The sequence below is a fragment of the Nerophis lumbriciformis genome, linkage group LG13 (genome assembly GCF_033978685.3).
Source record: "Nerophis lumbriciformis linkage group LG13, RoL_Nlum_v2.1, whole genome shotgun sequence".
Taxonomy (NCBI): Eukaryota; Metazoa; Chordata; class Actinopteri; order Syngnathiformes; family Syngnathidae; genus Nerophis; species Nerophis lumbriciformis.
In genome coordinates, this window is record NC_084560.2 from 47042511 (window position 1) to 47067920 (window position 25410).

A 25410-nucleotide genomic window follows, 5' to 3' on the forward strand; every position below is an offset into this window, starting at 1 on the left:
ATAACCATCATGAACGGACTGCCCCATTGTCCCTCATAACTGCCTTCTCTTCGGTGCAATAACCCATTCCACCAACCACCCTGTTTTTTTTTTGGTTTTTTTCATGTATATATTAATTTTTTCTAGCATGCACACATCGCACTGTATGGAATGGCCTCAATCTCGTTACCTTGCGTAATGACAATAAAGCTGATTCTGATTCTGATCACAAGTTGTTGTCAGTAAGGCCTTCTCGATGGCCTAAGGAAGATATATAGTGATGTTATGAGATAGGTAACAAAATAACTTCATTACCCAGCATGCCACAGTAGTGAAGAGCATGGGCAGTAGCCCCGTTTAGGTTGTTGAATGTACCCAGTGGGATGATTTTGATGAGCACGCTGTGGAGTAAACTTTAAGAACTCAGCCAACATTATTTACGATTAGACAAGACAACACTTATATTTGCAAAGCCATTTTCAAGAAGGATATTTAAAGAGAAACTACATCTTGTGAGAAGACGTCAGCCAACCCCAGAAGCTTGAATGGGTTCTACAAATTGTGAGTTCGGATATTCTATTTCTTTATTTTTTCCACGTTTAATATGTTTTTTGCTATTTTAATTTTGACAGTACCACATAAGATATGTTTTAACTGCTGATTGCTGATGATTTTTAAATGCGCCAGAAAATAACCAGTCTTGTACACTGTTGGTGGTGGTTCAATGTCCAGTAGTGCGTGAATGTGTTTCTGTATAGTATTTCTCCAGCAATGGTCATGTGGTGACATCAACGATGGTATTTTGAGAGGTAATCATCGGACACAGGACATCAGTGAAGGCCTAGGTGGGAAACGCACGGCCCGCCACTGGTACACGGTAACTCTGCACTAGCCCAACGTAATGAATGCCAAACATCAAATAAAACAACAGGAGCGGGACAGGTGGACACAAACATTAGCAACGCTAGCATACCAATGTTAGCTACATGCTAGCACATTTTAACACCAACATCATGCTAAGTCAGCCTACAGCCCTCGCAAAAATGACTAATGATCTACTGCTAACGATGGATTCTGATGAGTCATCTATGTTGCTGCTTCTTGATCTTAGCGCTGCTTTCCATACCGTCGATCATAATATTTTATTAGAGCGTATCAAAACACGTATTGGTATGTCAGACTTAGCTTTGTCGTGGTTTAACTCTTATCTTACTGACAGGATGCAATGCGTCTCCCATAATAATGTGACCTCGGACTATGTTAAGGTAACGTGCGGAGTTCCTCAGGGTTCGGTTCTTGGCCCTGCACTCTTTAGTATTTACATGCTGCCGCTAGGCGACATCATACGCAAATACGGTGTTAGCTTTCATTGTTATGCTGATGACAGCCAACTCTACATGCCCCTAAAGCTGACCAACACGCCGGATTGTAGTCAGCTGGAGGCGTGTCTTAATGAAATTAAACAATGGATGTCCGCTAACTTCTTGCAACTCAACGCCAAGAAAACGGAAATGCTGATTATCGGTCCTGCTAAACACAGACATTTATTTAATAATACCACCTTAACATTTGACAACCAAACAATTACACAAAGCGACTCGGCAAAGAACCTGGGTATTATCTTCCACCCAACTCTCTCCTTTGAGTCACACATTAAGAGTGTTACTAAAACGGCCTTCTTTCATCTCCGTAATATCGCTAAAATTCGTTCCATTTTGTCCACTAGCGACGCTGAGATCATTATTCATGCGTTTGTTACGTCTCGTCTCGACTACTGTAACGTATTATTTTGGGGTCTCCCTATGTCTAGCATTAAAAGATTACAGTTGGTACAAAATGCGGCTGCTAGACTTTTGACAAGAACAAGAAAGTTTGATCATATTACGCCTATACTGTATATACCTTTATATACATATATACATATATATATACCTATACTGGCTCACCTGCACTGGCTTCCTGTGCACTTAAGATGTGACTTTAAGGTTTTACTACTTACGTATAAAATACTACACGGTCTAACTCCGTCCTATCTTGTTGATTGCATTGTACCATATGTCCCGGCAAGAAATCTGCGTTCAAAGAACTCCGGCTTATTAGTGATTCCAAGAGCCAAAAAAAAGTCTGCGGGCTATAGAGCGTTTTCTATTGGGGCTCCAGTACTATGGAATGCCCTCCCGGTAACAATTAGAGATGCTACCTCAGTAGAAGCATTTAAGTCCCATCTTAAAACTCATTTGTATACTCTAGCCTTTAAATAGCCCCCCTGTTAGACCAGTTGATCTGCCGTTTCTTTTCTTTTCTCCTCTGCTCCCCTATTCCTTGTGGAGGGGGGGGCACAGGTCCGGTGGCCATGGATGAAGTGCTGGCTGTCCAGAGTCGGGACCCGGGGTGGACCGCTCGCCTGTGCATCGGCTGGGAACATCTCTGCGCTGCTGACCCGTCTCCGCTCGGGATGGTGTCCTGCTGGCCCCACTATGGACTGGACTCTTACTATTATGTTAGATCCACTATGGACTGGACTCTCACAATATTATGTCAGACCCACTCGACATCCATTGCATTCGGTCTCCCCTAGAGGGCGGGGGGTTACCCACATATGCGGTCCTCTCCAAGGTTTCTCATAGTCATTCACATCGACGTCCCACTGGGGTGAGTTTTACCTTGCCCTTATGTGGGCTTTGTACCGAGGATGTCGTTGTGGCTTGTGCAGCCCTTTGAGACACTTGTGATTTAGGGCTATATAAATAAACATTGATTGATTGATTGATTGATTGATACTTGCTGGAGATAAACAAAATGAATTAGAGCTCATGTTGGAAAAGTTGTCAGCGCAACAGACTTTATTTCAAGATGTTGTTGATTTTTTTTTTACTATTTTCTGGTTTTCTATTTTTTTTATATTAAAAAAAAAACTGAGGATCAAAAATTTTTTACAATTTTTTTTTTTTTAATGCTCCGTTTTGTTTTCTTTCACTTTTCATCGCGCTGACCTTGGCGGAGGTCTGTGCTCCACTCAATGACATTGCAGTTATCGCCAACATAGTTAGCGTAGCATTTCTAAAACAACACATTTCATGGTAACTATCAGCGTGTTGTAATCTGCCTTGAGGCACCGTCCCGTATACACCGAGTCGTCACCTGTCGTCGTCGTCCCCTCCACCCACCCACACACCCCACCCCGCTCCCGCGGGCACACCTGGGTGAAGAGCGAACAGGTTGTTCAACATGCCTCCCTCTCTGCTGTGGCACAAACACACACATGGAAATAACAAACACTTCACTTTCAATCATGTCCCCGCTCGGACCTGTGCAGACCTCCGCCAAGGCCTGACAGTCCCACTTTGGATACAATTTTGCATTCAGATTCATGATTCATGCATTGTTCATGTGACAGAAAGGGAAAAACGTGCACTGTGACAAATGTTGGGGAAATGTGCGCAATATTGCGTAACACTGGTAAAAATATACCCAAAAAATTCAGAAAAATTATGAACATTTAAGATTTTTTCCCCCAATTTTAACTATAATCAAACAAATCAGTATGAAATAAAATCAGTTATAATCAATTTTTTTGAATCCAGAAATGTTTGGTATTTACAGCGGTACCTCGACTTAAGAGTGTTTTGCGATAAGCGTTGTCCTATCCGATGTAAAAACATCCGGTCTTACTCGCTAGCATTAGCTAACTGCTAAAGATGGACACAACTTTGTTACGGGAGGGAAGAAAGTGAGTGTGAAGGACAGTGCTGAGAAGAAGAAGTGGATGATATCATTTGAATTAAAGAAGGAAATCATCCAAAACATGACCGAGAGTGTAGCTGGCTAACTTGGCGAAGCGAATCAACCATACGGAAGCAGAATGAGTCGATAACGCCAGCCAAGGATGTTGAAATTATATCCTAACGGCGGATATTTAGCTATGAAAATATGAAGAAGCTGCTGATGGTGTGTTTGATGGAGAAGCAGCTGGAAGGAGCTACCGTAGACGTAAATGCTGTACGTTATTATGACATAACTTCATAAAACTACAGTATTGTTTGTAGTACATTCTATTGTACTGTTTTTTTCCTACACTGATTTGAGATACAAATGTTTTGAGTTAAGAGCACCGTCACAGAACGGATTAAGCTTGTAAATTGAGGTACTACTGTGTATTTACTGACTTATTCCTAGCACTAATCTTATTAACAGGATAAGCATGTGCCCAAAATGAAGATGTTTTATTTTTATTTTTTAGCAATATCTCTAAGGTCTATTCCAAGGTTTCTGGTCGCTCCCATTGGGTTTAATTTTTTTCTTACCGAGGATGTTGTTGTGGGTTGGCAGCCCTTTGAGACATTTGTGATTAAGGGCTATAAAAGTAAACATTGATTGATTAAATAAATTAAAATGAAAATATATATTTTATATTGTAACAAATGTATAATTGAAACAATACATTTTAATTAAAGCAAAATTAACATTACACATGTATAATTTAAACAATAAAACATGTATATTATAACTCAAAATAAACATTAATATTAACAATAAAATGTATTGAATTTATTTTTTCCCCTCAAAATTCTACACATAATAACTCCACAATGAAACTGTGACAAAATTGATTATAATTAAAGTGAAATTAATACATATGTATAATTAAAACAACACATTTTTTTATATTGCTTTAATTTTCTGTAATATGTATAAACAAAAAATAAATAAATGTTTGAATGAATTGAAATTAGAATATATATACATTTTTGTAACAATTTATAATTCAAACAATATATTTAAATTAAAATGAAAATATATATTTTATATTGTAACAAATGTATAATTGAAACAATACATTTTAATTAAAGCAAAATTAACATTACGCATGTATAATTTAAACAATAAAACATGTATATTATAACTCAAAATAAACATTAATATTAACAATAAAATGTATTGAGTTTATTTTTTCCCCTCAAAATTCTACACATAATAACTCCACAATGAAACTGTGACAAAATTGATTATAATTAAAGTGAAATTAATACATATGTATAATTAAAACAACACATTTTTTATATTGCTTTAATTTTCTGTCATATATATATAAACAAAAAATAAATAAATGTTTGAATGAATTGAAATTAGAATATATATACATTTTTGTAACAATTTATAATTCAAACAATATATTTAAATTAAAATGAAAATATATATTTTATATTGTAACAAATGTATAATTGAAACAATACATTTTAATTAAAGCAAAATTAACATTACACATGTATAATTTAAACAATAAAACATTTATACTATAACTCAAAATAAACATTAATATTAACAATAAAATGTATTGAATTTATTTTTTCTCCTCAAAATTCTACACATAATAACTCCATAATGAAACTGTGACAAAATTGATTATAATTAAAGTAAAGTGAAATTAATACATATGTATAATTAAAACAACACATTTTTTATATTGCTTTAATTTTCTGTCATATATATATAAACAAAAAATAAATAAATGTTTGAATGAATTGAAATTAGAATATATATACATTTTTGTAACAATTTATAATTCAAACAATATATTTAAATTCAATCAAAATTAAAATTACAAATGTATAATTTAAACCATAAAACATGTATGTTATAAATTAAAATAAACATTAAAATGAATATTAAATGTATCAAATTATTTTATATTGCTTTATTTTTTTGTCATATGTACAAACAAAAAATATATAAATGTTTGAATGAATTGAAATTAGAATATATATACATTTTTGTAACAATTTATAATTCAAACAATATATTTAAATTCAATCAAAATTAAAATTACAAATGTATAATTTAAACCATAAAACATGTATGTTATAAATTAAAATAAACATTAAAATGAACATTAAATGTATCAAATTAATTTCCCTCAAAATTTTACACACAAGTCTCCATAATAAAAACATGAAAAAAAAAAAAATGTTGGTGCAAATTTGTATAAACAGTAAAAAAATATATATACTTGAATAAACTGAAATTAAATTTAATATATTGTGATATGAACAAATGTATAATTCAAACAATACATTTAAATTCAACCAAAATTAACATTACAAGTTTGTATTTTAAACAATAGAATAACATTAAAATAGATTAAAAACAATAAATAATTCACATTCAAAATAACACTTACTAATTAAAAATATATATTATATGTGAAATATATATGAAAATATAAATGTGTGCGTTTTTCTCCCAAAACCTGACAATGTTTTATTTTAAAAAGCCACAAGTTGACCTTCATATGTCAGCAAAATTAAAGAAAGCAATCCAGCAAAAAAAACTAATGAAGTCTAAAGGTTCTTCCTGGGCCTTTGCTCCACCCCAAGACCTAATCATGCTTTAATAAAAGGCTAAATATAGAAATATACATGTGAGTGAGATTTGTTCAGTGCAAAATAAGGGAAGTGACTAGTGAAACAACCTTAATCCGGATCTGCACCAACAACTGGACCTTGAAACTGCCCTCATTTGTTAAAAACTCCAATAAAAGTTTGGTGAGGACGTCCAACATGCACGTGTGCTGACAACATCCCAGCCTCATTCATCCCAAACCCTAAAAAGCATCCAAACCGCCCCCAGGTCCTCACTTACTTGACTGTGACTCTTGACGACAAGTCCTGGAGGTCTCCGGGGTGAAAGAGCTGCGCCTCCTTTAGTCCGAGCTTGAGGCAGGCTTTGAAGAAGACATTAATGTTGTCCTGGACGGAGACGAGAGAGAGAGCACACGCAAAAAAAGGAGTCACTCAAGAATTCCCTGGCTTGCAACTCATTGCTTCCAAAGTTCATATCACACGCAGGCAGGGAGGAGCGTGTGTGTGTGTGTGTGTGTGTGTGTGTGTGTGTGTGTGTGTGTGTGCAAATAAGAAGTGCATAACAAACATGCAGTGGGGTGGGTGTGTTACAGTCAGCAGTGGGCGGGGCTTGAGTGTCTAAAAGCACAACACCTGTGGAATCTGCAAGGGCTCGGCCTTATTTTGGAGCGGGGTTGCTAGGCGACGGTAGAAAGCGAGTGAAAGATCCGCCATGTGGGAGTGAAGAGATGTTACACGGACGCGCTCAAGGCCAGGGCGCATGACATCACCACGGTCTGGTCTAATTGCTGGGTTGCTGCTATTTTTAAAGCATTCTGCCTTTGTAATAACAAGGCTCGCCTGTCATTAATAGGAACCAAAAGAAGGGAACCACGTTTCGGATAACACGTTTTTTTGGAGCGCGCATAGTTGGCATACACCGGCTAATTATGTCGCCAACCTCGCCTGTCGTCGTCGTCTCACCTCCAGAATGTTGCCCGACCGACACAAGCGAGCACCACAAAGTGCACAAGGTGACAAATGAGTCACACAACATGCAAATGTCAAAGCCTGCATAGTTTAGGGTTAATGTGTTTAATGATGAGGAGACATTTATTTGTACAAAGGTACTTTCATCATATATTTGCATCTTTTTTAATCATAATTACTTTTTATTACTAAAATAATTACATTAAATGTCCAGCGTCTTTAAGTGTTTTTGGTGAGGAGGCCTTTTATGTACAAAGATGTTTTCTTACTATACCATCATATATTTGTATCTTTTTTTGATCATTATTCGGTAATGATTTTTTATTACTAAAATAATGTACATTACAATATATGTCCAGCGTCTACAAGGGTAAGGCTTTTAATGGTGAGGAGGCCTTTTACAATCAAAAGTGTTTTCACTATAATATTATATATTTGCATCTTTTTTTAATCATAATTAGGTAAATAAATGATAATTAGGTAATGATTTTTTTATTACTAAAATAATTACAATATATGTCCAGCGTCTTTAGGGGTAAGGCGTTTAATGGTGAGGAGGCCTTTTACATTCAAAAGTGTTTTTACTTTAATATTATATATTTGCATCTTTTTTAATCATAATTAGGTAATTATTTTTTATTACTAAAATAATGTACATTACAATATATGTCCAGCGTCTTTAAGGGTAAGGTGTTTTTGGTGCGGAGGCCTTTTATATACAAACATGTTTTCTTACTATACCATTGTATATTTGTATCTTTGTTTGATCATTATTCGGTATGTATTTTTTATTACTAAACTAATTTACATTATTATATATATCCTGTGTCTTTTATGGTAAGGTGTTTATTGGTAAAGAGGCCTCGTTGGCTTCTATTTTCACTAAAATTACTTCTTTTTTTTCTAATCAAAACAAAATAAGTATATTTTGACTAAAATGATGGATGTTGCAATATTTTTCAAACACTTTTTGGGGGTAAGGTGTTTGTTAGTGAGAAGACCTTTATTTGTATGAATGTATTTTCACTATTAAATCTAATATGTATATATTTTTAAATCAAAATGAAGTAATTTCTTTTACACTACGATGATGTACAACACAAAGTTGTTTTTAAGGGGTAAGGTTTTCAACGGTGGAGAGGCCTTTATTTGTATAAATGATAGTTTCACTGTAATATTACAAATTGGCATCTTATTTAAATCAAAATCAAGTAACGATTTTAAAATAATAATAATAATAATAATAATAATAATAATGACAATATACAGCACATCAAGCGTCTAGAAAGGGAGGTGCTTAGTGGTAGGGAGGCCTTTATTACGACAAATGATTTCTTTCCATGCTAGTGTCAAATTGAGCTCATTTACTTTTGTATTTCCACGCATTGACCGTCATGTAATGAGATATCATTTTGAATTATTACATCCAAAAGTTTAGAGATATGTTTTCTAAACTTTTGAAACAATATTGTTGTGTATAGACTAAAGGGGAGGTGACGGCTCAGACACCAGGGGGCAGTATATACAATAATTTATTATATATAATAAATATATATAATAATAAACAATACAACTAAACTATAGAAATAGAGTGTGTGACTAAAATACAAGAGTGTGTGTGGTGTAAGACTATGTGTGTAGATATCTGAAGTGTGTTACCAAGTGTTGATGAGAAAAGGCAGACAAGTCCAAAGAGGGCAAGGCAAAAGGGGTCCAAGATCAGCGAGGGGTCCGTGGGGCAGAGAGAGACGTCAGAGTCCAGAGGCAAGCGAGGAGTCAAGGAAACAAAGGAGGCAGTCAAAATCCAGGGCAACGGAAGGTAAACAGGTACACCATGAGAAAACTAAGTTCCCGCGCCGATCCTAGGGTCCACTGGTCTTTTAACCAGCTCGCCCTCATCAGTTCCAGGTGTGAAGATTGCCAGCGAGTGATTGCAGCTGGTGGCTGCTGCAGGGCGGGGACGTGCGCGGCGCGTCCCTGGATGTGCGCACCCGTGGGCGTGTCCCGAGGTGCGCACAGACGGATGAGCGGCGTTGGCAGGAGCCTGAGCCGTAACAGTATCCCCCCCCTATGGACAGATTCCAGATGTCCAACATACTCACGAAACAAGGGAGGGTGGAGGGGAGAACTGGTGGTGGGTCGCCGGCCCCAGTGTCCCCGAATCCACCGAGGACGAGTCTGATGGCGGCGGCGAGAAGAACGCCGCTGAAGCCAGCGATGCGGGCGGGGACGCGCGCAGCGCACCCGTGGGCGTGTCCCGAGGTGCGCACAGACGGATGAGCGGCGTTGGCAGGAGCCTGAGCCGTAACAAATATATTCTTATCAATATTATTGCTTTTTCTTGCCAAAACCAAACAAAAAAAACACTACGGTATATTGCCAAAAGTATTTGGCCACCCATCCAAATGATGAGAATTAGGTGTCATAATCACTCGGTGTATAATCACAGGTGTATCAAATCAAGCACTTAGGCATGGAGACTGTTTCTACAAACATTTGTGAAAGAATGGGCCGCTCTCAGTGATTTCCAGCGTGGAACTGTCATAGGATGCCACCTGAAATTTGGTGGAGGAAGAATTATGATGTGGGGTTGTTTTTCAGGTGTTGGGCTTGGCCCCTTAGTTCCAGTGAAAGGAACTTTGAATGCTCCAGGATACCAAAACATTTTGGACAATTCCATGCTCCCAACCTTATGGGAACAGTTTGGAGCGAGCCCCTTCCTCTTCCAACATGACTGTGCACCAAGCCAGGTCCATAAAGACATGGATGACATTGTCTGCTGTGGATGAACTTGACTGGCCTGCACAGAGTCCTGACCTGAACCCGATAGAACACCTTTGGGATGAATTAGAAGGGAGACTGAGAGCCAGGCCTTCTCCACCAACATCAGTGTGTGACCTCACCAATGCACTTTTGGAAGAATGGTGGAAAATTCCTATAAACACACTCTGCAACCTTGTGGACAGCCTTCCCAGAAGAGTTGAAGCTGTAATAGCTGCAAAAAGGTCATATTGAACCCTATGGGTTAGGAATGGGATGGCACTTCAAGTTCCTATGTGAGTCAAGGCACCTGGCTAAATACATTTAACAATATAGTGTAGGTAAAAAAATAAAAAAATAAAAGTTATTCTTAATTTTTCTCAAGTTGCTGCACCTCCCTAGGAGAAGAGTTTGACTACCCCTTGACTAGTGACCAGTCAGTAGGTTTTTCATTGTAACCTTTGACCCCCCAGCGACCTCAAGCATCCTGATATTGTTTGAAACGATTCAGGGGTAAATGTGTGACCTTTGAACCCCAGATGATTTAAACCATGAATAGAATTAGTGTAGATTACATGACATTATCGGCCATTTTCAACACAAAACGCCGCCTTAGGGATTCCGACTTGTATCCGCTTCTAATCCCGTTAAATATGTCGTGTCCATCCCACATCCCTATAATCCTTTTTTCACACAGAATTCTTCCCCTGCCTTCCCGCAAAGAGTGCAGAAAGAAGTTGGTGGGATGGGCTGGCGAGGCGAGGCGAGGCGCTGGTCACGTTGTGGTCAAGGCTTTTTCAGACGCTCTGCAACGACCCTGCAATGACCTCTTGGCTGGCCAATATTCTACAAGCCCAGTTGTCGGGTGGGGGTGAGATGTGGTCACATGTATGTCGTGATTACACAAGTAATAACTGAAATGATGCTTCAAGATAATGTCTAAAAAAAAAATTTACATATATATTTTTTTTATATATTTTTATATATTGTTGAAACTTTCTCATGCACACGAGATACATGTCTAAAAAAAAAAAATGTATACATATATATATTTTTTTATATATTTTTATATATTGTTGAAACTTTCTCGTGCACACGAGATACATGTCTAAAAAAAAAAAAATTATACATTTTTTCCTTTTTTTTTATAACTTTATAAAAAGTTTTTCGTGCGCACGAGAAACTTTTTATAAAGTTATAAAAAAAAATTGTAAACAATTTTTTTTTTTAGACTGGTATCTCTTGCACACAAGAAAGTTTCTCATGCGCACGAGATACATGTCTAAAAAAAAAATTTATATATATATTTTTTTATATATTTTTATATACTGTTGAAACTTTCTCATGCACACGAGATACAAGTCTAAAAAAAAAAAAAATTATACATTTTTTCCTTTTTTTTTATAACTTTATAAAAAGTTTCTCGTGCGCACAAGAAACTTTTTATAAAGTTATAAAAAAAAAATTGTTTACAATTTTTTTTTTTTTAGACTGGTATCTCTTGCACACGAGAAAGTTTCTCATGCGCACGAGATACATGTCTAAAAAAAAAAAATGTATACATATATATATATTTTTATATATTTTTATATATTGTTGAAACTTTCTCGTGCACACGAGATACATGTCTAAAAAAAAAAAATTATACATTTTTTCCTTTTTTTATTTATAACTTTATAAAAAGTTTCTCGTGCGCACGAGAAACTATTTATAAAGTTATAAAAAAAAATTGTAAACAATTTTTTTTTTTAGACTGGTATCTCTTGCACACGAGAAAGTTTCTCATGCGCACGAGATACATGTCTAAAAAAAAAATGTATATATATATTTTTATATATTGTTGAAACTTTCTCATGCACATGAGAAACATGTCTAAAAAAAAAAAATTATACATTTTTTCCTTTTTTTATTTATAACTTTATAAAAAGTTTCTCATGCACACGAGATACATGTCTAAAAAAAAAAAATGTATACATATATATATTTTTTTATATATTTTTATATATTGTTGAAACTTTCTCGTGCACACGAGATACATGTCTAAAAAAAAAAATTATACATTTTTTCCTTTTTTTATTTATAACTTTATAAAAAGTTTCTCGTGCGCACGAGAAACTATTTATAAAGTTATAAAAAAAAATTGTAAACAATTTTTTTTTTTGGACTGGTATCTCTTGCACACGAGAAAGTTTCTCATGCGCACGAGATACATGTCTAAAAAAAAAATGTATATATATATTTTTATATATTGTTGAAACTTTCTCATGCACACGAGAAACATGTCTAAAAAAAAAAAAAAATACATTTTTTCCTTTTTTTATTTATAAATTTATAAAAAGTTTCTCGTGCACACGAGATACATGTCTAAAAGAAAAAAGAATTATACATTTTTTTCCTTTTTTTTATAACTTTATAAAAAGTTTCTCGTGCACACGAGAAACTTATAGTTATATAGTTATAAAAAAAAATTGTAAACAATTTTTTTTTTTTTTTTTTTTTAGACTGGTATCTCTTGCACACGAGAAAGTTTCTCATGCGCACGAGATACATGTCTAAAAAAAAATGTATATACATATTTTTTTTAAATATTTTTATATATTGTTGAAACTTTCTCATGCACACGAGATACATGTCTAAAAAAAAAAAAAATTATACATTTTTTCCTTTTTTTTTTATAACTTTATAAAAAGTTTCTCGTGCGCACGAGAAACTTTTTATAAAGTTATTAAAAAAAAATTGTAAACAATTTTATTTTTATTTTTTTTAGACGGTATCTCTTGCACATGAGAAAGTTTCTCATGCGCACGAGATAATGTCTAAAAAAAAATGTACATATATATTTTTTTTATATATTTTTATATATTGTTGAAACTTTCTCATGCACACGAGATACATGTCTAAAAAAAAAAAATGTATACATATATATATTTTTTTATATATTGTTGAAACTTTCTCGTGCACACGCGATACATGTCTAAAAAAAAAAAAAAATTATACATTTTTTCCTTTTTTTATTTATAACTTTATAAAAAGTTTCCCGTGTGCACGAGAAACTTTTTATAAATTGTAAACAATTGTAAACAATTTTTTTTTTTTAGACTGGTATCTCTTGCACACGAGAAAGTTTCTCATGCGCACGAGATACATGTCTAAAAAAAAATGTATATATATATTTTTTTTATATATTTTTATATATTGTTGAAACTTTCTCATGCACACGAGATACATGTCTAAAAAAAAAATGTATACATATATATTTTTTTTTATATATTTTTATATATTGTTGAAACTTTCTCATGCACACGAGATACATGTCTAAAAAAAAAAATGTATACATATATATATTTTTTTATATATTTTTATATATTGTTGAAACTTTCTCGTGCACACGAGATACATGTCTAAAAAAAAAAATTATACATTTTTTCCTTTTTTTATTTATAACTTTATAAAAAGTTTCTCGTGCGCACGAGAAACTATTTATAAAGTTATAAAAAAAAATTGTAAACAATTTTTTTTTTTGGACTGGTATCTCTTGCACACGAGAAAGTTTCTCATGCGCACGAGATACATGTCTAAAAAAAAAATGTATATATATATTTTTATATATTGTTGAAACTTTCTCATGCACACGAGAAACATGTCTAAAAAAAAAAAAAAATACATTTTTTCCTTTTTTTATTTATAAATTTATAAAAAGTTTCTCGTGCACACGAGATACATGTCTAAAAGAAAAAAGAATTATACATTTTTTTCCTTTTTTTTATAACTTTATAAAAAGTTTCTCGTGCACACGAGAAACTTATAGTTATATAGTTATAAAAAAAAATTGTAAACAATTTTTTTTTTTTTTTTTTTTTAGACTGGTATCTCTTGCACACGAGAAAGTTTCTCATGCGCACGAGATACATGTCTAAAAAAAAATGTATATACATATTTTTTTTAAATATTTTTATATATTGTTGAAACTTTCTCATGCACACGAGATACATGTCTAAAAAAAAAAAAAATTATACATTTTTTCCTTTTTTTTTTATAACTTTATAAAAAGTTTCTCGTGCGCACGAGAAACTTTTTATAAAGTTATTAAAAAAAAATTGTAAACAATTTTATTTTTATTTTTTTTAGACGGTATCTCTTGCACATGAGAAAGTTTCTCATGCGCACGAGATAATGTCTAAAAAAAAATGTACATATATATTTTTTTTATATATTTTTATATATTGTTGAAACTTTCTCATGCACACGAGATACATGTCTAAAAAAAAAAAATGTATACATATATATATTTTTTTATATATTGTTGAAACTTTCTCGTGCACACGCGATACATGTCTAAAAAAAAAAAAAAATTATACATTTTTTCCTTTTTTTATTTATAACTTTATAAAAAGTTTCCCGTGTGCACGAGAAACTTTTTATAAATTGTAAACAATTGTAAACAATTTTTTTTTTTTAGACTGGTATCTCTTGCACACGAGAAAGTTTCTCATGCGCACGAGATACATGTCTAAAAAAAAATGTATATATATATTTTTTTTATATATTTTTATATATTGTTGAAACTTTCTCATGCACACGAGATACATGTCTAAAAAAAAAATGTATACATATATATTTTTTTTTATATATTTTTATATATTGTTGAAACTTTCTCATGCACACGAGATACATGTCTAAAAAAAAAAATGTATACATATATATATTTTTTTATATATTTTTATATATTGTTGAAACTTTCTCGTGCACACGAGATACATGTCTAAAAAAAAAAAAAATTATACATTTTTTCCTTTTTTTTTTATAACTTTATAAAAAGTTTCTCGTGCGCACGTGAAACTTTTTATAAAGTTATAAAATCCTCTTTCAACATTTTGGGTTGCCGACCCCTGCTTTAAATATGACAAATTAAATGTTCAATTACTTGATTGGCATTATTTTTACTGGTTCCCTTTTTTAACCGTTTATTTATTTTATCAAGTGATTTATTTTTTCAAATCTTTATCTTTTTTGACTTTCATTTATTGTATCTAATTGTAGATCTACTGCCTGCACGGTTATAATAGCGGCAGCTTGACACTGGAACGGACTATTCATATTTCCATGATTTCCAATTGGAAAACACACAGTGCCTCATTCACCTGTTGACACAAGGATGAATAATGGAAAAGCAAACAGCTGGTTTACAAAGTGATGACGCAGCATCAGCACCAAGCGAGAGCTGGGTTTCTTGCTCATACTTGGACTTTGAACCTTGGATGAGCATATTCCTCTTAGGTTTCCTCTTTGATTGGTACAAGCTAAATGATGGTGATCATCGTCATGGCGGCACCATGGTCCAAACCCGCAGCTCAAAGAGTCTATAACAAGAACAGGCGGAGACATGTGCTGACTTGGGACATGTTCCCAAAGAGAAAACCAAAAGAATTCCGTGTCTGCAGCCAATGTTGCGAAAGTTTCTGCAAAACCAGAGATTTTTCGGCATGTGTTCCTCTCCCCTTCTGGGTTTTATTTTTGTTTTTGTTCAACCGACATAATGGACTGGTTTCAAGTAAAACAACAACTTTGATAATACAAACTAGCATCTATAATATTAATTAAAGCTGCAAGCAGCATTGGTCGGGCCCGCGTATTTGGCAGGTGCTACTCCTAAATGTCCCAATACTTTTGTCCAGTGCTAGTCATAAGTGTCCCAATACTTTTGTCTACTTTTAGTCTGAAGTGTCCCAAGACTTTTGTCTAGTGTACCTACCTTGTCTGCATTGTGTGGGCACGTTGGTGCTTCCTGCTTTTAAGCAGCCATCTTAAAAAAAACAGCAGCGCAGCGGCTCTTTGAAGGGTCATAAAATCAAAACCGAAGCAGTTAGAAAAAAAGCGCTTCTGTCATTGTAATCACAAGGGTTCAATCTCTCTCCTTAGTTTGAAGGCGAAACGACAAACGCGCTCAGAGGAGATAGTTTTTGAAGGAAGGTGACCGGTTTTTACAAAAAATTTGTTTTGAAGGGGGAATAGCAAACTTCCTGTTGATTTTTGCTGGGGGGTTGTCAATTTATGAAATGTAGGTCTAAGTGAGACCTACATAGAGGTTTTTGTTTCATGTCTCTCCGACCTTCCCAGTGGGAGTTACAGGCAGTTTTGTCATTTTTTTCTTCCCAGGAGCAGTTTTTTCTGCGTTTTATTCAAAAATTGCGCTAGAGCGCAAATTTGAGATTTGGGGTTAGGTTTTTTTATTAGATCGCAATTTTTGCCAGTCCTGATGTGTGCGTTCAGTTTGGTGAGTTTTGAAGCATGTTAAGAGGGTGAAAATACAGCTCAAAGAGGCAAAAGTTACTGTTTTTAGTACTTTTTTGTCTTGAAGGGGGAATTGCCAACGTCCTGTTGATTTTCGCCCGAGAATATACTATTATGAAATCTAGGTCTAAGTCAGACCTACATAAAGGTTTTTGTTTCATGTCTCTCCGACCTTCCTAGTGGGAGTTACAGGCAGTCTAGTTTTTTTTTTCCTAGGGGGCGCTAGAGCGCAATTTTGAGTTTTGGGGTTTGGTTTTGTGATAAAAAAGTTTTGCCGTTTATTACTGATGTGTGTGTAAAATTTGGTGAGTTTTGAAGCATGCTAAGGGGGTCAAATTACAGCGCAAAGTTGCGGAAGAATAATAATAATAAAGAATAAAACCTTACAAATCCAATAGGTCCTTATGTCCCATTGCATAAGGACTCCCTGTGGGAGTCCTTATGCAATGGGCCATGCGGGCCCTAATAAAGAATAAAACCTTACAAATTCAATAGGTCCTTATGTCCCATTGCATAAGGACTCCCTGTGGGAGTCCTTATGCAATGGGCCATGCGGGCCCTAATTATAGACTGTTGAGGAAGTCTGCTTACTACAGAACACATTTTAGTCTCCTGCATGAATGAATGCATGCTCTCCCCCTGGTGGCAATCTGAAGTATAAAAGGCCCTCCAGTCTTTATACAAATGTTCCGTAAATAGGAGGCAAAAGTTCTTGACTATGAGTGGATTGTATTTTCACAGCAGAGTGAGAGTGACTCGTGTTTGTTTGGACGGCGCTTGGCTTTTCTCAGCGCGGTTAGCACGCCGACGAGGGCCCGACTGCGAGCGGGGCTGCGGTTTTTTAGGGCTTGCGTCCAAGAGTCTCGGGAAATACCACAGAAGATCCTTTTAGGGATAAGACGCTTTGCATCAGCAGGTGTCCAGACGCTTGTTTGGACAAAGAGAACAAGAAGAAGTTGGATCCTTCGTGTCATAATAAGTCATGATGGTGCAGGTTATGCAATTATTCAAGTCCTAATAGTCTCAATACTGCAGATCATGCAATTGTTCATGTCTTAAAAGTCATGATGGTGCATGTAATACAACTTTTTGTGTCCTTAAAATATCAATACTACAGTTTATGCAATTATTAGTGTCATAATAAGTCACAATGGTGCAGGTAATGCAATTGCTTATGTCATAACATGTCATAATAGTCATGATGGTGCAGGTAATGCAATTGCTTATGTCATAATATGTCATAATAGTCATGTTGGTGCAGGTAATGCAATTGTTTATGTCATGATATGTCATAATAGTCATGATGGTGCAGGTAATGCAATTGCTTATGTCATAATAGTCATGATGGTGCAGGTAATGCAATTGCTTATGTCATAACATGTCATAATAGTCATGTTGGTGCAGGTAATGCAATTGCTTATGTCATAATATGTCATAATAGTCATGATGGTGCAGGTAATGCAATTGCTTATGTCATAACATGTCATAATAGTCATGATGGTGCAGGTAATGCGATTCTTCATGTCATAATAAGTCATGATGGTGCAGGTAATGCAATTATTCATGTCCTAATAGTCTCAATACTGCAGATCATGTAATTGTTCATGTCTTAAAAGTCATGATGGTGCATGTAATACAACTTTCTGTGTCCTTAAAATATCAATACTACAGTTTATGCAATTATTAGTGTCATAATAAGTCACAATGGTGCAGGTAATGCAATTGCTTATGTCATAATATGTCATAATAGTCATGATGGTGCAGGTAATGCAATTGCTTATGTCATAATATGTCATAATAGTCATGATGGTGCAGGTAATGCAATTGCTTATGTCATAATATGTCATAATAGTCATGTTGGTGTAGGTAATGCAATTGTTTATGTCATAATATGTCATAAAAGTCATGATGGTGCATGTAATACAACTTTTTGTGCCCTTAAAATATCAATACTACAGTTTATGCAATTATTAGTGTCATAATAAGTCACAATGGTGCAGGTAATGCAATTGCTTATGTCATAACATGTCATAATAGTCATGATGGTGCAGGTAATGCAATTGCTTATGTCATAATATGTCATAATAGTCATGATGGTGCAGGTAATGCAATTGCTTATGTCATAATATGTCATAATAGTCATGATGGTGCAGGTAATGCAATTGCTTATGTCATAACATGTCATAATAGTCATGATGGTGCAGGTAATGCAATTGCTTATGTCATAATATGTCATAATAGTCATGATGGTGCAGGTAATGCAATTGCTTATGTCATAACATGTCATAATAGTCATGTTGGTGCAGGTAATGCAATTGCTTATGTCATAATATGTCATAATAGTCATGATGGTGCAGGTAATGCAATTGCTTATGTCATAACATGTCATAATAGTCATGATGGTGCAGGTAATGCGATTCTTCATGTCATAATAAGTCATGATGGTGCAGGTAATGCAATTATTCATGTCCTAATAGTCTCAATACTGCAGATCATGTAATTGTTCATGTCTTAAAAGTCATGATGGTGCATGTAATACAACTTTCTGTGTCCTTAAAATATCAATACTACAGTTTATGCAATTATTAGTGTCATAATAAGTCACAATGGTGCAGGTAATGCAATTGCTTATGTCATAATATGTCATAATAGTCATGATGGTGCAGGTAATGCAATTGCTTATGTCATAATATGTCATAATAGTCATGATGGTGCAGGTAATGCAATTGCTTATGTCATAATATGTCATAATAGTCATGTTGGTGTAGGTAATGCAATTGTTTATGTCATAATATGTCATAAAAGTCATGATGGTGCATGTAATACAACTTTTTGTGCCCTTAAAATATCAATACTACAGTTTATGCAATTATTAGTGTCATAATAAGTCACAATGGTGCAGGTAATGCAATTGCTTATGTCATAACATGTCATAATAGTCATGATGGTGCAGGTAATGCAATTGCTTATGTCATAATATGTCATAATAGTCATGATGGTGCAGGTAATGCAATTGCTTATGTCATAATATGTCATAATAGTCATGATGGTGCAGGTAATGCAATTGCTTATGTCATAACATGTCATAATAGTCATGATGGTGCAGGTAATGCGATTCTTCATGTCATAATAAGTCATGATGGTGCAGGTAATGCAATTATTCATGTCCTAATAGTCCCAATACTGCAGATCATGTAATTGTTCATGTCTTAAAAGTCATGATGGTGCATGTAATACAACTTTTTGTGTCCTTAAAATATCAATACTACAGTTTATGCAATTATTAGTGTCATAATAAGTCACGATGGTGCAGGTAATGCAATTGCTTATGTCATAACATGTCATAATAGTCATGATGGTGCAGGTAATGCAATTGCTTATGTCATAATATGTCATAATAGTCATGATGGTGCAGGTAATGCAATTGCTTATGTCATAATAGTCATGATGGTGCAGGTAATGCAATTGCTTATGTCATAATATGTCATAATAGTCATGATGGTGCAGGTAATGCAATTGCTTATGTCATAATAGTCATGATGGTGCAGGTAATGCAATTGCTTATGTCATAATATGTCATAATAGTCATGTTGGTGCAGGTAATGCAATTGCTTATGTCATAACATGTCATAATAGTCATGATGGTGCAGGTAATGCAATTGCTTATGTCATAATATGTCATAATAGTCATGATGGTGCAGGTAATGCAATTGTTTATGTCATAACATGCCATAATAGTCATGATGGTGCAGGTAATGCAATTGTTTATGTCATAATATGTCATAATAGTCATGATGGTGCAGGTAATGCAATTGCTTATGTCATAATAGTCATGATGGTGCAGGTAATGCAATTGCTTATGTCATAACATGTCAAAATAGTCATGATGGTGCAGGTAATGCAATTGCTTATGTCATAACATGTCATAATAGTCATGATGGTGCAGGTAATGCAATTGCTTATGTCATAATATGTCATAATAGTCATGATGGTGCAGGTAATGCAATTGCTTATGTCATAACATGTCATAATAGTCATGATGGTGCAGGTAATGCAATTGCTTATGTCATAACATGTCATAATAGTCATGATGGTGCAGGTAATGCAATTGTTTATGTCATAACATGTCATAATAGTCATGATGGTGCAGGTAATGCAATTGTTTATGTCATAATATGTCATAATAGTCATGATGGTGCAGGTAATGCAATTGCTTATGTCATAATATGTCATGATGGTGCAGGTAATGCAATTGCTTATGTCATAATATGTCATAATAGTCATGATGGTGCAGGTAATGCAATTGCTTATGTCATAATATGTCATAATAGTCATGATGGTGCAGGTAATGCAATTGCTTATGTCATAATATGTCATAATAGTCATGATGGTGCAGGTAATGCAATTGCTTATGTCATAATATGTCATAATAGTCATGATGGTGCAGGTAATGCAATTGCTTATGTCATAACATGTCATAATAGTCATGTTGGTGTAGGTAATGCAATTGCTTATGTCATAATAGTCATGATGGTGCAGGTAATGCAATTGCTTATGTCATAACATGTCATAATAGTCATGATGGTGCAGGTAATGCAATTGCTTATGTCATAATAGTCATGATGGTGCAGGTAATGCAATTGCTTATGTCATAATAGTCATGATGGTGCAGGTAATGCAATTGCTTATGTCATAACATGTCATAATAGTCATGATGGTGCAGGTAATGCAATTGCTTATGTCATAACATGTCATAATAGTCATGAAGGTGCAGGTAATGCAATTGTTCATGTCAGAATAGTCACAATAGGGAAAATATTACAATTGTTCATGTCATAATAAGTCACGATGGTGCAGGTAATGCAATTGTTCATGTGACAATAAGTCACGATGGTGCAGGTAATGCAATTGTTCATGTCAGAATAGTCACAATAGGGAAAATATTACAATTGTTCATGTCATAATAAGTCACGATGGTGCAGGTAATGCAATTGTTCATGTGACAATAAGTCACGACGGTGCAGGTAATGCCGTTTTGCATGTCATAATAAGTCACGATGGTGCATGTAATAAAATTGTTCATGTCAGAATAGTCACAATAGGGAAAATATTACAATTGTTCATGTCATAATAAGTCACGATGGTGCAGGTAATGCAATTGTTCATGTGACAATAAGTCACGATGGTGCAGGTAATGCAGTTTTGCATGTCATAATAAGTCACGATGGTGCAGGTAATGCAATTGTTCATGTCAGAATAGTCACAATAGGGAAAATATTACAATTGTTCATGTCATAATAAGTCACGATGGTGCAGGTAATGCAATTGTTCATGTGACAATAAGTCACGATGGTGCAGGTAATGCAGTTTTGCATGTCATAAGTCACGATGGTGCAGGTAATACAATTGTTCATGTCAGAATAGTCACAATAGGGAAAATATTACAATTGTTCATGTCATAATAAGTCACGATGGTGCAGGTAATGCAATTGTTCATGTGACAATAAGTCATGATGGTGCAGGTAATGCAGTTTTGCATGTCATAATAAGTCACGATGGTGCAGGTAATACAATTGTTCATGTCAGAATAGTCACAATAGGGAAAATATTACAATTGTTCATGTCATAATAAGTCACGATGGTGCAGGTAATGCAATTGTTCATGTGACAATAAGTCACGATGGTGCAGGTAATTCCGTTTTGCATGTCATAATAAGTCACGATGGTGCAGGTAATGCAATTGTTCATGTCAGAATAGGCACAATAGGGAAAATATTACAATTGTTCATGTCATAATAAGTCACGATGGTGCAGGTAATGCCCTTTTGCATGTCATAATAAGTCACGATGGTGCAGGTAATGCAATTGTTCATGTCAGAATAGGCACAATAGGGAAAATATTACAATTGTTCATGTCATAATAAGTCACGATGGTGCAGGTAATGCAATTGTTCATGTGACAATAAGTCACGATGGTGCAGGTAATGCCGTTTTGCATGTCATAATAAGTCACGATGGTGCAGGTAATGCAATTGTTCATGTGACAATAAGTCACGATGGTGCAGGTAATGCAGTTTTGCATGTCATAATAAGTCACGATGGTGCAGGTAATGCAATTGTTCATGTCAGAATAGTCACAATAGGGAAAATATTACAATTGTTCATGTCATAATAAGTCACGATGGTGCAGGTAATGCAATTGTTCATGTGGCAATAAGTCACGATGGTGCAGGTAATGCAGTTTTGCATGTCATAATAAGTCACGATGGTGCAAGTAATACAATTGTTCATGTCAGAATAGTCGCAATAGGGAAAATAATAACATTTTTCATGTCATAATAGTCATGATGGTGCAGGTAATGATGCAGATATTACAATTGATGATGTCATGATCTCTATATCTTTCTCTTTGCCATGATTAGTGGTGGGCTGAACATTTTTCCAGAACATTCCAGAAAGTAAAAATGGTGCGACTGTAGCTGTTTTCATTGTTGCTGCAGCCTGGCGAACACGTCTGTTGTTGTTACGCAGTCAGGCTGGGCTCCAGCGGGGAGATGATTGGCGGGGGTCTCAGTATGTCCTCCAAGCAGCTGTACTCCATTACTCCCGCAAGAGAGAGCTTTGCAACCGCTGAGTTTAAGATACTTGTCAAGCCTTTTACGTCTACGTCCAAAATGTGCGTCGGGCCTAAGTGTGCCCCCCCCCCCCCATCACGTGCCCTCGCCACCCTCCAAGCGGCTTCGCGGTCCCAGCAGGAGGGACTTTACTCTTAGCCAGAGCAACACGCTGACAAACACCCCTGGAGTTATGAAGTATGACGCTCACTCACCAGCCAGGCGATGGGTGTTGGCAGCCTGTTGACCTTCTTCACCACGCCAGGCTTGATCTTGTTGATCAGGCTGAAGCAGACAGAAGGTGAAGACAAAGTTAGATCCTCAGTCTCATCTGAAGCCCGACAGAAAGAAGTCCCCGCTGCGCGTTTACGGCGTCGCTTAATGGCGACCACCTGGAGTCATTTTCACTAAATGAGCAGAGCTGCAACCAACCAACAACACAGCAGCTTTTCCAACATCCTCACTTCTCCATCTTTCTCACTTTGTGGTGGAACTCTCCAGCCACTGCATCGCTTCCATGCCATCCTGGGCACGTAAAACTAGTCAAAGATCCTCTATATCAATGGTCCTCAACCTTTTTGTAACTGCGGACCGGTCAACGCTTGAAAATTTGTCCCGCGGACCGGGGTGGGGGGGGGTTGTCATAAAAAAATACAATCATGTGTGCTTACGGACTGTATCCCTGCAGACTGTATTGATATATATTGATATATAATGTAGGAACCTACCACAATATTAATAACAGAAAGAAACAACCCTTTTGTGTGAATGAGTGTAAATGGGGGAGGGAGGTTTTTTGGGTTGGTGTACTAATTGTATCTTGTGTTTTTTATGTTGATTTAATTAATTTTTATTTTTTTTTATTTTAATTTAAATTTAAATTTTAATTTTTAATTTAATTTTTTTTGTTAGGCCCAGTGGCTGGGGACCACTGCTCTATATGACAGGACCACTGCTGTTTTTAAAGGACCTACTAAAAAAACTCTTGTCAAAGATCTTCCATATGACAGGAAAACTTTGCTGTTTTCAAGGACCTACTGCAAAAACACAGTTCAAAGATCCTCTATATCAGTGGTCCCCAACCTTTTTGTAACCGCAGACCAGGAGTTTGTCATAAAAAAATACAATCATGTGTGCTTACGGACTGTATCCTTGCAGACTGTATTGATATATATTGATATATAATGTAGGAACCAGAAATATTAAAAAAATAAAAAAATAGATATTTTATTTTTTATTTTATTTTTTTATTTCTTGTGCGGCCCGGTACCAATCGATCCACGGCCCGGTGGTTGGGGACCACTGCTCTATACAACATGAGGGCTCGGGGAACCTACTGTACTACAAAAACACCAGTCAAAGATCCTGTATATAACAGGAGTGCTCGAGGAACCTACTGTACTACAAAAACACCAGTCAAAGATCCTGTATATAACAGGAGTGCTCGGGGAACCTACAGTACTACAAAAACACCAGTCAAAGATGCTTTATACAACATGAGTGCTCGAGGAACCTACTGTACTACAAAAACACTAGTCAAAGATCCTTTATATAACAGGAGTGCTCGGGGAACCTACTGTACTACAAAAACACTAGTCAAAGATCCTTTATACAACAGGAGTGCTCGGGGAACCTACTGTACTACAAAAACACCAGTCAAAGATCCTTTATACAACAGGAGGGCTCGGGGAACCTACTGTACTACAAAAACACCAGTCAAAGATCCTTTATACAACAGGAGTGCTCAGGGAACCTACTGTACTACAAAAACACCAGTCAAAGATCCTTTATAAAACAGGAGTGCTCAGGGAACCTACTGTACTACAAAAACACCAGTCAAAGATCCTTTATACAACAGGAGGGCTCGGGGAACCTACTGTACTACAAAAACACTAGTCAAAGATCCTTTATATAACAGGAGTGCTCGGGGAACCTACTGTACTACAAAAACAGCAGTCAAAGATCCTTTATACAACATGAGGGCTCGGGGAACCTACTGTACTACAAAAACACTATTCAAAGATCCTTTATATGACAGGAGTGCTCGGGGAACCTACTGTACTACAAAAACACCAGTCAAAGATCCTTTATATGACAGGAGCACTGCTATTTTTAAAGAACCTACAAAACAACTCTTGTCAAAGATCTTTCATGTGACAAGAAAACCTTTGCTGTTTTCAAGGGCATAGTGCAAAAGCTCCAAGTCAAAGATTGTCTATATGGCAGAAACGCACTGTTGTTATTTAAAGGACCTTTTCAAAAAATGCAAGTCTAAGATCTTCTACACAACAGGAGACATTTGTTGTTATGAAGAACCTACTACTTAGAAGATTCTCTATACACACGCTTTGCTGTTTTTGACCATGATCCACTGTAAAAACACGAGTCAAAGACTTTTATAAAACGGGAGCTCTCTGCTGTTTTTAAGAAACTACAGG

At 35.3% G+C, this 25410-nt stretch overlaps 1 protein-coding gene across 7 annotated transcripts in view; it reads right to left on the reverse strand.

Moving 5' to 3' along the window:
- Positions 1-25410, reverse strand: part of lmo7a (LIM domain 7a) — a 214623-nt gene that overhangs the window by 146021 nt on the left and 43192 nt on the right. For all 7 annotated transcript variants that reach the window (XM_061970718.2, XM_061970720.2, XM_061970719.2 and 4 more), the window contains 2 exons: positions 23188-23257; positions 6619-6725 (listed from right to left, as the gene is read on the reverse strand). In XM_061970718.2, coding sequence (XP_061826702.2) covers positions 6619-6725; positions 23188-23257 — 177 coding nt within the window. The remainder of the gene's footprint in view (positions 1-6618; positions 6726-23187; positions 23258-25410) is intronic.